Source organism: Oncorhynchus tshawytscha, linkage group LG01, assembly GCF_018296145.1.
Source record: "Oncorhynchus tshawytscha isolate Ot180627B linkage group LG01, Otsh_v2.0, whole genome shotgun sequence".
Lineage (NCBI taxonomy): Eukaryota > Metazoa > Chordata > Actinopteri > Salmoniformes > Salmonidae > Oncorhynchus > Oncorhynchus tshawytscha.
The window spans coordinates 87,348,150-87,362,376 of NC_056429.1; the positions used below are offsets into that span (position 1 = coordinate 87,348,150).

The 14,227-nt window shown below is 44.8% G+C and overlaps 1 protein-coding gene across 1 annotated transcript in view; it reads left to right on the forward strand.

Moving 5' to 3' along the window:
* Positions 1-14,227, forward strand: part of LOC112246397 (protein sidekick-2-like) — a 184,490-nt gene that overhangs the window by 71,140 nt on the left and 99,123 nt on the right. Inside the window, exons 5-6 of the mRNA XM_042327072.1 lie at positions 5,202-5,313; positions 5,628-5,818. Coding sequence (XP_042183006.1) covers positions 5,202-5,313; positions 5,628-5,818 — 303 coding nt within the window. The remainder of the gene's footprint in view (positions 1-5,201; positions 5,314-5,627; positions 5,819-14,227) is intronic.

Below are 14,227 nucleotides of genomic sequence, written 5' to 3' on the forward strand. Positions count from 1 at the left end.
TCAATCAGAGTAGGCCTAAAACAAATCAAACTTTTAAAGTTTTTAAAACGTTTTAAAGTTTTATTTGATTTAGTCCTGTTCTTTAAACTAGATTTTTGGTTGAGATGTAGACGTCAATTCAACATATCAATTATTAATTTGTCGACAAACTGGAATTAAAGCCAGACTAAGTTAATTGCACAGATGGAGCTATCCAAGCATTAGATACATTTCCTTCAATGTTGATATTTGGTTGCATTGACAACCAATCACAATCCAGTTTGTCTAAAAATGAATAATTGATATGTTGAATTAATGTCTCCATCTCAACCAAATATCTAACTTTTTTATTTATTTATTTTATTTGACCTTTATTTAACCAGGTAGGCAAGTTGAGAACAAGTTCTCATTTACAATTGCGACCTGGCCAAGATAAATCAAAGCAGTTCGACACATTCAACAACACAGAGTTACACATGGAGTAAAACAAACATACAGTAGAAAAATAAGTCTATATAGAACGTGAGCAAATGAGGTGAGATAAGTGAGGTAAAGTCAAAAAAAAGGCCATGGTGGCGAAGTAAATACAGTATAGCAAGTAAAACACTGGAATGGTAGATTTGCAGTGGAAGAATGTGCAAAGTAGAGATAGAAATAATGGGGTGCAAAATAAATAAATAAATACAGTAGGGCAAGAGGTAGTTGTTTGGTCTAAATTATTGATGGGCTATGTACAGGTGCAGTAATCTGTGAGCTGCTCTGACAGCTGGTGCTTAACGCTTGTGAGAGATGTGTTTCCAGTTTCAGAGATTTTTGTAGTTCGTTGCAGTCATTGGCAGCAGAGAACTGGAAGGAGAGGCGGCCAAAGGAAGAATTGGTTTTGGGGGTGACCAGAAATATATACCTGCTGGAGCGCGTGCTACAGGTGGGTGCTGCTATGGTGATCAGCGAGCTGAGATAAGGGGGGACTTCACCTAGCAGGGCCTTGTAGATGACCTGGAGCCAGTGGGTTTGGAGACGAGTAGGAAGCGAGGGCCAGCCAACGTGAGAGTACAAGTCGCAGTGGTGGGTAGTATATGGGGCTTTGGTGACAAAACGGATGGCACTGTGATAGACTGTAGGGTATTGGAGGCCATTTTGTAAATTACATCGCCAAAGTCGAGGATCGGTAGGATGGACAGTTTTACAAGAGTATGTTTGGCAGCATGAATGAAGGATGCTTGTTGCGAAATAGGAAGCCAATTCTAGATTTGGATTGGAGATGTTTGATGTGAGTTTGGAAGGAGAGTTTACAGTCTAACCAGACACCTAGGTATTAGTAGTTGTCCACATATTCTAAGTCAGAACCGTCCAGAGTAGTGATGTTGGATCGGCGGGCAGGTGCAGGCAGCGATCGGTTGAAGAGCATGCATTTAGTTTTATTTGTATTTAAGAGCAATTGGAGGCCACAGAAGGAGAGTTGTATGGCATTGAAACTCGTCTGGAGGGTTGTTAACACAGGGTCCAAAGAAGGGCCAGAAGTATACAGAATGGTGTCGTCTGCGTAGAGGTGGATCAGAGATTCACCAGCAGCAAGAGTGACATCATTGATGTATACAGAGAAGAGAGTCGGTCCAAGAATTGAACCCTGTGGCACCCCCATAGAGACTGCCAGAAGCCCGGACAACAGGCCCTCTGATTTGACACACTGAACTCTATCAGAGAAGTAGTTGGTGAACCAGGCGAGGCAATCATTTGAGAAACCAAGGCTATCGAGTCTGCCGATGAGGATGTGGTGATTGACAGAGTCGAAAGCCTTGGCCAGGTCAATGAATACGGCTGCACAGTATTGTTTATTATTGATGGTGGTTAAGATATCGTTTAGGACCTTAAGCGTGGCTGAGATGCACCCATGACCAGCTCTGAAACCAGATTGCATAGCGTAGAAGGTATGGTGGGATTCGAAATGGTCGGTAATCTGTTTGTTGACTTGGCTTTCGAAGACCTTAGAAAGGCAGGGTAGGATAGATATAGGTCTTTAGCAGATTGGGTCAAGAGTGTCCCCCCTTTGAAGAGGGGGATCACTGCAGCTGCTTTCCAATCTTTGGGAATCTCAGACAACACGAAAGAGAGGTTGAACAGGCTAGTAATAGGGATTGCAACAATTGTCAGATAATTTTTGAATGAAAGGGCCCAGATTGTCTAGCCCGGCTGATTTGTAGGGGACCAGATTTCGCAGCTTTTTCAGAACATCAGCTGACTGGATTTGAGAGAAGGAGAAATGGGGAAGGCTTGGGCGAGTTGCTTTGGGGGTGCAGTGCTGTTGACCGGGGTAGGGGTAGCCAGGTGGAAAGCTTGGCCAGTCGTAGAAAAAAGCTTATTGAAATTCTCAATTATCGTGGATTTATCAGTGGTGACAGTGTTTCCTAGCCTCTATGCAGTGGGCAGCTGGGAGGAGGAGTTCTTATTCTCCATGGACTTCACGGTGTCCCAAAACTTTGAGTTTGTATTGCAGGAAGCAAATTTCTGCTTTAAAAAGCTAGCCTTGGCTTTTCTAACTGCCTGTGTATAGAGGTTTCTAGCTTCCCTGAGAAGTTGCACATCACGGGGACTGTTTGATGCTAATGCAGAATGCCATAGGATGTTTTTGTGTTGGTTAAGGGCAGTCAGGTCTGGAGAGACCCAAGGGCAAAATGAATGAGTGGAGGTCATTTGACCGCTGACCCATTACGGATGCAGTCAATGAGGCAGTGATCGCTGAGATCTTGGTTGAAAACAGCAGAGTATTTAGAGGGCAAGTTGGTTAGGATGATATTTATGAGGTTGCCCGTGTTTACGGCTTTGGGGTGGTACCTGGTAGGTTCATTGATAATTTGTGTGAGATTGAGGGCATCAAGCTTAGATTGTAGGATGGCTGGGATGTTAACTTCTTGACACTACCAATCCCTGTAGCGGGATAATTTGTCTGCAACCGCTGAATAGCATATCGCAACAGTCAAATAATATTACTAGAAAACATTCCTATTCATGAAATCACCAGTGCAATATTTTGAAAGACAGTTTAGCCTTTTGTTAATCACCCTGTCGTCTCAGATTATGAAATTATGCTTTACAGCGAAAGCAATCCAAGCGTTTGAGTAAATTTATCGATAGCCTAACATAGCATTATGTACACATAGCATCAGGAAGCTTGTTCACGAAAATCAGAAAAGCAATCAAATGAACCGTTTACCTTTGATGATCTTCGGATGTTTTCACTCATGATACTCCCAGTTACACAGCAAATGTTCCTTTTGTTCCATAAAGATGATTTTTATACCCAATATACCAACATTTGTTTGTCGCGTTATGTTCAGAAATCCACAGGAAAGAGCGGTCACGACAACACAGACGGAAATAGTCTTCATAATGTCGACAGAAACATGTCAAATGTTTTTTATAATCATTCCTCAGGTAGTTTTTAAAATATATATCTGATAATATATCAACCGAGTGTGTAGCTTTTTCCAAAACAGCGGGAGGAACAATGGCTGCTTCACTCAATTGGGCACCATCTCACTCTGAGAGCCCCCACCTCTCCACTACGCAATGTGATCCTTCATGCTCATTTTTCAAAATAAAAGCCTGAAACTATGTCTAAAGACTGTTGACACCTTAGGGAAGCCCCAGAAAAAGGAATCTGGTTGATAACCCTTTAAATGGAGGACAAGCACGCATAGGAACACAGATGTTTCAAAATAAGAGGCTCGTCCTGATTGAATTATCCTCAGGCTTTCGCCTGCAATATCAGTTCTGTTATACCCACAGACAATATTTGTACACTTTTGGAAACGTTAGAGTGTTTTCTATCTTAATCTGTCAATTATATGCATATTCTAGCATCTGGTCATGAGAAATAGGCCGTTTACTTACGTTATTTTTCCAAACATAAAAATATTGCCCCCTAGCTTCAAGAGGTTTTAAGCATGTTCCAGTTTAGGTTGCCTAGCAGCACGAGCTCTGAAGATAGATGGGGGGCAATCAGTTCACATACTGTGTCCAGAGCACAGCTGGGGCAGAGGGTGGTCTATAGCAGGTGGCAACGGTGAGAGACTTGTTTTTAGAGAGGTGGATTTTTAAATGTAGAAGTTGAAATTGTTTAGGTACAGACCTGGATAGTAGGAAAAAAGTCTGCAGGCTCTCTTTGCAGTAGGTTGCAACACCGCCCCCTTTGGCCGTTCTATCTTGTCTGAAAATGTTATAGTTAGCGATGAAGATTTCAGAATTTTTAGTGTTCTAAGTTTTCATAACTGTGACCTTAATTGCCTACCGTCTGTAAGCTTTTAGTGTCTTAATAACCGTTCCACGGGGGCATGTTCATTAATTGTTTATGGTTCATTGAACAAGCATGGGAAACTGTGTTTAAATCCTTTTCAATTAAGATCTGTGAAGTTACTTGTATTTTTACGAATTATCTTTGAAAAACAAAGTCCTGAAAGGGGGACGTTTCTTTTTTTGCTGAGTTGATTAAATCGTTTTTTCCCCTCATCAGCATAGTACCCCATAATGACAAGGCAAAACCAGGTTCTAGGAAATGTTTTTAGAAATGTACATTTATCAAAGCTTCTAACCTGAAATATCACATTTACATAAGTATTCAGACCTTTGGCAGCGCTAAGAGCCTCAAGTCTTCTTGGGTATGACGCTACAAGCTTGCCCGACCTGTATTTGGGGAGTTTCTCCCATTCTTTTCTGCAGATCCTGGAGCGTTGCTCCAAAAGTATTTTCAGGTATCTTCATGTTTGATCGGGTTCAAGTCCGTGCTCTAGATCGGCCACTCAAGGACATTCAGATAATTGTCCCAAAAAGCCACTCCAAAGTCTTGGCGGTTCCAAACTTCTTCCATTTAAGAATTTTGGAGGCCACTGTGTTCTTGGGGACCTTTTTCCATGCATTTGCAAAAATATCTAAAAAAGGGTTTTCACTTTCTCATTAGAGGGTACTGTATGTTAATAGGGATTTAAAAAAAATCTATTTTAGATTAAGACTGACATGTAATGGACAACACGGCTCCGGCCTGAAAATGAGCCTGGGCTATATAATCAGTCAGAGCAGACCATCCATAGAGACACTCAATATGAACTACACACCTTTTAGATTGTATCATTTCTATTGCATGTAGTACACTGATCACTGTTTGATTCTGATGTGGTCATATATAGGTATATAAATATATATCTCCTTCTCTCTCTCTCTCTCTCTAGATGTTGGTGGGCCTGCAGACCCCATTGCCCCCACCATAATCATCCCCCCAACAAACACCAGTGTAGTGTCAGGCACGTCTGAAGTCACCATGGAGTGTGTCGCGAACGCAAGGTAACCTCCCCCCACCACCCCGGAGGCCCACTGTGACAACATACTCTAGCTGTCACTCCCTAGTCTCTACTCTGTCATTATCTATTGTGTTCCTGACAGACAAATCCTCTTGTCTTCCTGCCAGACTGATTGGTTTTGATGGATAATTTTGAGACAAAAACTATTTTTTATACAAATGTGTAATGAGTTATTAATGAGTCAAATACTAATGTCTGTATTTGGCTGATGCAATGCACAAAGATATTTGGTAAATAGATTGCTGTCTTTTTCAATATCATGAGTGTATCTCTCTGTCTCTCTCTCTTCCATCCCAGACCACTGATCAAACTCAGCATCACATGGAGGAAGAACAGGGTTCTGGTCACCAGTGGTCTGAGTGACTTCAACCGCAGACTGACCATTATCGGCCCTGTGGTCAGTGACTCAGGGTTCTATGAATGTGAGGTGGTCCTCCGCAGCAGCAGTGTGCCTTCTGTCAATGCTGGGGCCTACCTTCATGTTCAAGGTATGAATATATCTTGGGCCTAGTACAGTCCTCCATCCGAGGAAGAGGAAATGAATCTGGCTTTGTGACACTGTTTACCTTACGGTAGTCCGTACTAAACGGTTTGTTCCAGCCGGTTTACTGACCAAGATACAGGGAGAAGCCCAACTGGAGTAAGAAGGCTCTGCTATCTTACTCTCCAGCATGTACTTGACCTCAGCATCCAGACAACGTAGTTTCTCTGAAGAAACTCTATAGAACCGCTGACGAATGGGGTCAGCACCTCCAATGTCAATATCATGTTCTATTAAGTTTGTACGTGTAGGTGTATCAGAAAACAAACCTGGAAATCTCTGAATAAGACCAACCATCTCTTTCCGGCCATCAACAGGTATGTGAGTGAGAGAACTGACTAAAATATCCAGTGTTTCTGAATTTTTCAATCTACCCTGCAATATACAATCGTCAGGACCAGGAACATCTTCCTCCTCATGCACAGATCTAGCACGACAAGAACCCAAGGAAACAACGGTATCAGCCAAAAGAACAGGTTTACCGTCCTCTGTAGAATCCCACTGTTCAGTCTCAGAGGAACGTGCATAATAGGGTTTTAACAGATTTACATGGCACAGCTGGTGTGCTTTCCTCCGTTCTGGAGTGGCAACTAGATAATTTTGCTGAGTGTACTGGCGCACCACTGTATATGGACCTTGAAACTTGGCTTGAAAAGGAGAACCAACAATTGGCAGCAGAGCAAGAACCTGGTCACCTGGACTGAAGTGACGAGGCTCAGTTCGGCGATCAAATATGCCCTTCATCCTCTCCTGTGAAGATGATAACTTCTCTTTAGCCATTTCACCAGCGGCGTACAGTCGTCGCCGGAAATCACACACATACGATAATAGGGACTGAGGAGGCTCGGGAGACTTCCAGTCATCCTGGAGAACAGATAAAAGTCCACGCACCCTATGTCCAAACACAAGGTCATTTGGACTGAAACCTGTGATCTCCTGTGAAACTTCCCTAGCGGCTAACAGTAACCAAGGCAACCCCTCCTCCCAATCCTTATCCATCTCAGTACAATAAGCTCTCAACAAAGACTTAAGTGTTTGATGGAAACGTTCCAGTGCTCCTTGACTTTGCGCGTGATAGGCGCTAGACAAATTGTGTTTAATATGGAGCTGTTGAAGAACCTGACTAAACAGATTAGAGGTAAAATTAGATCCTTGATCACTCTGAATGACCTTAGGGATTCCAAACAATGAGAGAAACTGAGTCAAAGCTTTTAACACCGATTTAGTCGATAGATCGGAGAGGATAGGCAGCAGGAAACCTAGTGGTCTGACACATCACAGTGAACAGGTAACTGCTACCCTTTTTAGAACGAGGCAGAGGACCCACACAGTCAATAATCAGATACTCAAAAGGTTGGCTGAGTACAGGAATAGGAAACAATGGTACTGGTTTAATAGCTTGATTAGGCTTACCAGTTAATTGACAGGTGTGACAAGTTTTGATAAAATCAGAAACATCCCGCTTTAATCTAGGCCAAAAGAAATGTCTTAATATGCGATTGTAGGTTTTCCTCACCCCCATATGTCCAGCAACGTCGCTGTGAGAAGTTTCCAACACCAACTCACGAAGCTTAACTGGTACAACAACCTGACTAATTGCCTCCCCCAGAAAACTACTATCATGAGACACCCACTTTCTCATCAGGACATCCTCTTGGAGAAAATAGCCATGGGCGACATCTCCCAACTGTTCTACAGGCACAATTTGATCACGCAACTCTTCCAACGTGGGGTCATCCCGTTGCGCATTGATTAGATCTGACCGGGTTACAGATAACGGGATAACAGGGAAAACAGTGACATACTTTGCATTATTATCATTAGTCGGCGCAGTAACCAGTTCGCCACGGCTCATAGAACGTGTCACTGCACACACAGAGAACACCTCTGGGAAACTCTGTACACTCTCATCAGGAATCCCAACAAATGACAGCTTAGTGGAAACCACTAGAGATGGAAACACGACAGGCCATACACGCTCACCAGCCAAGTTATTCCCAAGGATAACGTCGATACCCTCAATAGGCAACGAAGGACGCACCCCCACAACAACTTCACCCTTCACCAATCCACAATCCAACATCAGTTCATGCAATGGAACTGACAGAGTGTTCAAACCTATTCCCCTAATTAGAACACTATTCCCCGAATCAGTCTCAGCAGAAAAGGGTAACATTGACTCCAACACAAATGATTCAGAGGCACCTGTGTCTCTCAGGATCTTCACTGGCACTAGGTCTTTACTTCCTAACATAGACACACAACCTTCTGTAATGAAAGGTAAATAGTCTGGATCAATATGGACTTTCACATTCTCCTGGGCCTGAGGAAATGAGTCATGAGTGAACTGATGTGGAACAGGTGCAGCTAACGCGGTAGGCTTAGATTTAGCATAAGCACCCTTTGACCTGAGAAGTGGACATTCGTTTTTCCAATGACCTGAACCTTGACAGTAGTGACACTCCTGCCCAAAGTCAGCTTTACCATGGGAGTCAGGCTCAACCCTAGTTGAATAGAACTCTGCCCGTGAACCAAAGTATCTCTGTGAGCGAAGCCCAAATCTATCCGAACGCCCCCACTCTTTCCGAATACGGGGCTCTGCAAAGACACTTTTGTGAGTCAACACATACTCGTCCGCCAAAACCGCAGCTTCAGCAACATTCTTTACTTTCTGTTCGTTAATATACGTGGCAATACGATCAGGAATTGTGTCCTTAAATTGCTCTAACATAATCAGATCACACAGCCCTTGGAAAGTCACAACTGCAGAGGCGGAACACCAGCGATTAAACTGTAAAGATAACTGTCACGCAAACTCAACATGAGTCTGCTTATCATCCCTTTTTAAAGTTCTAAATCGTTGGCGGTAAGCCTCAGGGACCAGTTCATAAATCTGTAACACAGCTGTTTTAACTTTATCATAACTGGCACTGTCGTGTACACTAAGAGCTGAATATGCTTCCTGCGCTTTACCAGTCAGCACACACTGCAACATTAAAGTGCGGTCAGAATCAGGCCAACTCCTAGCGTCAGCAACCCATTCAAACAACGAAAAGAATGTCTCGGGGTCCTTTTCATTAAACTGAGGCAATAACCGTAAGTTCCCAACAATATCAAATGTCTCTGGGGCACGACCAAAAGGAGAACTACCCCTAGGTAAATCTGGGTCACCTTCCCAAAACAAACTCTCCCCTGAGATCTTTCCTTCCCTAACCAACTCTATACGTTCTTGTTGCAACTTGATTTTAGCACGCTCCATATCTTGTTTAAATGCCAATTCCTTTTCATATTTTACACGATCATGCTCTAGCTTCTCACGATCATGCTCTAGCTTCTCACGATCATGCTCTAGCTTCTCACGATCATGCTACCGATCATGCTCTAGCTTCTCACGATCATGCTGCCGATCATGCTCTAGCTTCTCACGATCATGCTCTAGCTTCTCACGATCATGCTGCCGATCATGCTCTAGCTTCTCACGATCATGCTGCCGATCATGCTCTAGCTTCTCACGATCATGCTCTAGCTTCTCACGATCATGCTCTAGCTTCTCACGATCATGCTCTAGCTTCTCACGATCATGCTCTAGCTTCTCACGATCATGCTACCGATCATGCTCTAGCTTCTCACGATCATGCTACCGATCATGCTCTCTCTTCTCACGATCATATTCCAGCTGTAACAAAGCAGTTCTTTCTGCTGTTCAAAAAGAAGGCTACTAGGGCTAACCGATGGAATGGCCATTGTAACATTATGGGGAGATGACAAATCCTCAGCAGAGGCTGGCCCAGTGGTAACTTCAAGAATACCACTCTCCATCAGATTGGCCTTCAATATCAACCTAATAGAATTCTTTAGACGTTTATCACTAATCTCAACCTTGTAGTGTTCCGCGACCTTCAACAGCTGATCTTTAGTACCTAAATCTAACAATTCCTCTGATGGAGAGCGAATGAACTTATCTACATAAGACGCCATAATCACAAAAAAAATTCTCGCTCTTCCCTTCTGCTGAGCACACCAGACCACAACCCGAGAATTGACAATCACCCTGAGCACCACAGAAGAGAGATGAGATACGGAGCTTCCCCAAAACCTACAATAACTCAACCCTAGTCTTCGTGCAGATTTGTGGTGGGAATTTACGCACTGTAGCCCGCTGGCAAGGAAAAACTCCCCAGCATGCTGGCAAATTCCACCAAGCCACAGATGTGCCCCCGAGACAACTGCTCAGTCTACAGACACCACACAAAAATAACAAACATTAACCATGCCCAACATATTCCAAAAAATGAAACACGTCGCTAAACCTATCAGGGGAAAAAGGCTATAGCTCCGGGTAGCAAGTTCCACTACCCTACCCAAATCTCCCACCGAGGTACACAGCCGATTACTCACATCAGACTGACGTCCCAACAGAAAGTAGAACAAGAGTTCAGGCTAGGCAGGGCCTGGAAACTAACCATTATACTCTCTCCAACACAGCACACAAACCAAACAACAAAGGCAACCAATACTGGGCCTATCAAACTCAGACAAAATATGCAAACCAAACACGTACCTTCACGGTCTCCCAAACCAATAGTTCAAAGATCCCGGACGAGCCCCCACTTGTTACGAACCGGCTCAAAGCCCGTAACAAAAGGGAGACAACGTGGAGATAAGGCGTAACAAAAGATATATTTATTAACTAAAGCAACTAAGGAAAATATACAATGGTGTGTGTAATCAGTAGTGTAAGTGAGTGTTATGCATGAATGTGATAATGCAGGGTGTTGAAAGATGTTGTCGCAAACAACTCAAAAACCACCAAGAAACACAACAAAATCCATAAAGGTGTCTGCATGGAGAGTCTCCTCCATGAATGGGGAAGTGGTGTATTTATCCTGGGAGACACCGGGCCCAGGTGTTTCCCATGTAGCTAACGACCCTCCCAACTCCGCCCACCAGCATCCTAATAAGGAAATAACAGAGAGAGAATACGGCAGACAGAGTGGGAGGGTCGTCACACTAGGCCAACCTACATGTTCAAAATACGACTCTGGGGCCTAATTACATGTACAGCGTATGACTCTGGGGCCTATCAGGGGCCTATTTACATGCACATGGTAAGCATGGCTAAATAATTTTGTTTGGTTTGTTTGATTTGATTTGTTTGATTTGTGTTCATGAACACAACACATTACCATGCCCACATTACCATGCCCAGAAACCTGCTCCTCTTATTCTCTGTCCCCAACGCTCTAGGCGACCAGTTTTGATAGCCTTTAGCCGCACCCTCATACTACTCCTTCTCTGTTCCGCGGGTGATGTGGAGGTAAACCCAGGCCCTGCATGTCCCCAGGCTCCCTCATTTGTTGACTTCTGTGATCGTAAAAGCCTTGGTTTCATGCATGTCAACATCAGAAGCCTCCTCCCTAAGTTTGTTTTACTCACTGCTCTAGCACACTCTGCTAACCCTGATGTCCTTGCTGTGTCTGAATCCTGGCTCAGGAAGGCCACCAAAAATTCAGAGATTTCCATACCCAACTATAACATCTTCCGTCAAGATAGATCTGCCAAAGGGGGAGGAGTTGCAGTCTACTGCAGAGATAGCCTGCAAAGTAATGTCATACTTTCCAGGTCCATACCCAAACAGTTCGAACTACTAATTTTGAAAATTACTCTCTCCAGAAATAAGTCTCTCACTGTTGCCGCCTGCTACCGACCCCCTCAGCTCCCAGCTGTGCCCTGGACACCATTTGTGAATTGATCGCCCCCCATCTAGCCTCAGAGTTTGTTCTGTTAGGTGACCTAAACTGGGATATGCTTAACACCCCGCCAGTCCTACAATCTAAGCTAGATGCCCTCAATCTCACACAAATCATCAAGGAACCCACCAGGTACAACCCTAACTCTGTAAACAAGGGCACCCTCATAGACGTCATCCTGACCAACTGGCCCTCCAAATACACCTCTGCTGTCTTCAACCAGGATCTCAGCGATCACTGCCTCATTGCCTGTATCCGCTACGGAGCCGCAGTCAAACGACCACCCCTCATCACGGTCAAACGCTCCCTAAAACACTTCTGTGAGCAGGCCTTTCTAATCGACCTGGCCCGGGTATCCTGGAAGGACATCGACCTCATCCCGTCAGTTGAGGATGCCTGGTCATTCTTTAAAAGTAACTTCCTCACCATTTTAGATAAGCATGCTCCGTTCAAAAAATGCAGAACTAAGAACAGATACAGTCCTTGGTTCACCCCAGACCTGACTGCCCTCGACCAGCACAAAAACATCCTGTGGCGGACTGCAATAGCATCGAATAGTCCCCGGGATATGCAACTGTTCAGGGAAGTCCGGAACCAATACACGCAGTCAGTCAGGAAAGCTAAGGCCAGCTTCTTCAGGCAGAAGTTTGCATCCTGTAGCTCCAACTCCAAAAAGTTCTGGGACACTGTAAAGTCCATGGAGAACAAGAGCACCTCCTCCCAGCTGCCCACTGCACTGAGGCTAGGTAACACGGTCACCACCGATAAATCCATGATTATCGAAGACTTCAATAAGCATTTCTCAACGGCTGGCCATGCCTTCCGCCTGGCTACTCCAACCTCGGCCAACAGCTCCTCCCCCCCGGCAGCTCCTCGCCCGAGCCTCTCCAAGTTCTCCTTTACCCAAATCCAGATAGCAGATGTTCTGAAAGAGCTGCAAAACCTGGACCCGTACAAATCAGCTGGGCTTGACAATCTGGACCCCCTATTTCTGAAACTATCCGCCACCATTGTCGCAACCCCTATTACCAGCCTGTTCAACCTCTCTTTCATATCGTCTGAGATCCCCAAGGATTGGAAAGCTGCCGCAGTCATCCCCCTCTTCAAAGGGGGAGACACCCTGGACCCAAACTGTTACAGACCTATATCCATCCTGCCCTGCCTATCTAAGGTCTTCGAAAGCCAAGTCAACAAACAGGTCACTGACCATCTCGAATCCCACCGTACCTTCTCCGCTGTGCAATCTGGTTTCCGAGCCGGTCACGGGTGCACCTCAGCCACACTCAAGGTACTAAACGATATCATAACCGCCATCGATAAAAGACAGTACTGTGCAGCCGTCTTCATCGACCTTGCCAAGGCTTTCGACTCTGTCAATCACCATATTCTCATCGGCAGACTCAGTAGCCTCGGTTTTTCGGATGACTGCCTTGCCTGGTTCACCAATTACTTTGCAGACAGAGTTCAGTGTGTCAAATCGGAGGGCATGCTGTCCGGTCCTCTGGCAGTCTCTATGGGGGTACCACAGGGTTCAATTCTCAGGCCGACTCTTTTCTCTGTGTATATCAATGATGTTGCTCTTGCTGCGGGCGATTCCCTGATCCACCTCTACGCAGACGACACCATTCTATATACTTTCGGCCCGTCATTGGACACTGTGCTATCTAACCTCCAAACAAGCTTCAATGCCATACAACACTCCTTCCGTGGCCTCCAACTCCTCTTAAACGCTAGTAAAACCAAATGCATGCTTTTCAACCGATCGCTGCCTGCACCCGCATGCCCGACTAGCATCACCACCCTGGATGGTTCCGACCTTGAATATGTGGACATCTATAAGTACCTAGGTGTCTGGCTAGACTGCAAACTCTCCTTCCAGACTCATATCAAACACCTCCAATCAAAAATCAAATCAAGAGTCGGCTTTCTATTCCGCAACAAAGCCTCCTTCACTCACGCCGCCAAGCTTACCCTAGTAAAACTGACTATCCTACCAATCCTCGACTTCGGCGATGTCATCTACAAAATGGCTTCCAACACTCTACTCAGCAAACTGGATGCAGTATATCACAGTGCCATCCGTTTTGTCACTAAAGCACCTTATACCACCCACCACTGCGACTTGTATGCTCTAGTCGGCTGGCCCTCGCTACATATTCGTCGCCAGACCCACTGGCTCCAGGTCATCTACAAGTCCATGCTAGGTAAAGCTCCGCCTTATCTCAGTTCACTGGTCACGATGGCAACACCCATCCGTAGCACGCGCTCCAGCAGGTGTATCTCACTGATCATCCCTAAAGCCAACACCTCATTTGGCCGCCTTTCGTTCCAGTACTCTGCTGCCTGTGACTGGAACAAATTGCAAAAATCGCTGAAGTTGGAGACTTTTATCTCCCTCACCAACTTCAAACATCAGCTATCTGAGCAGCTAACCGATCGCTGCAGCTGTACATAGTCTATTGGTAAATAGCCCACCCATTTTCACCTACCTCATCCCCATACTGTTTTTATTTATTTACTTTTCTGCTCTTTTGCACACCAATATCTCTACTTGTACATGACCATCTGATCATATATCACTCCAGTGTTAATCTGCAAAATTGTAA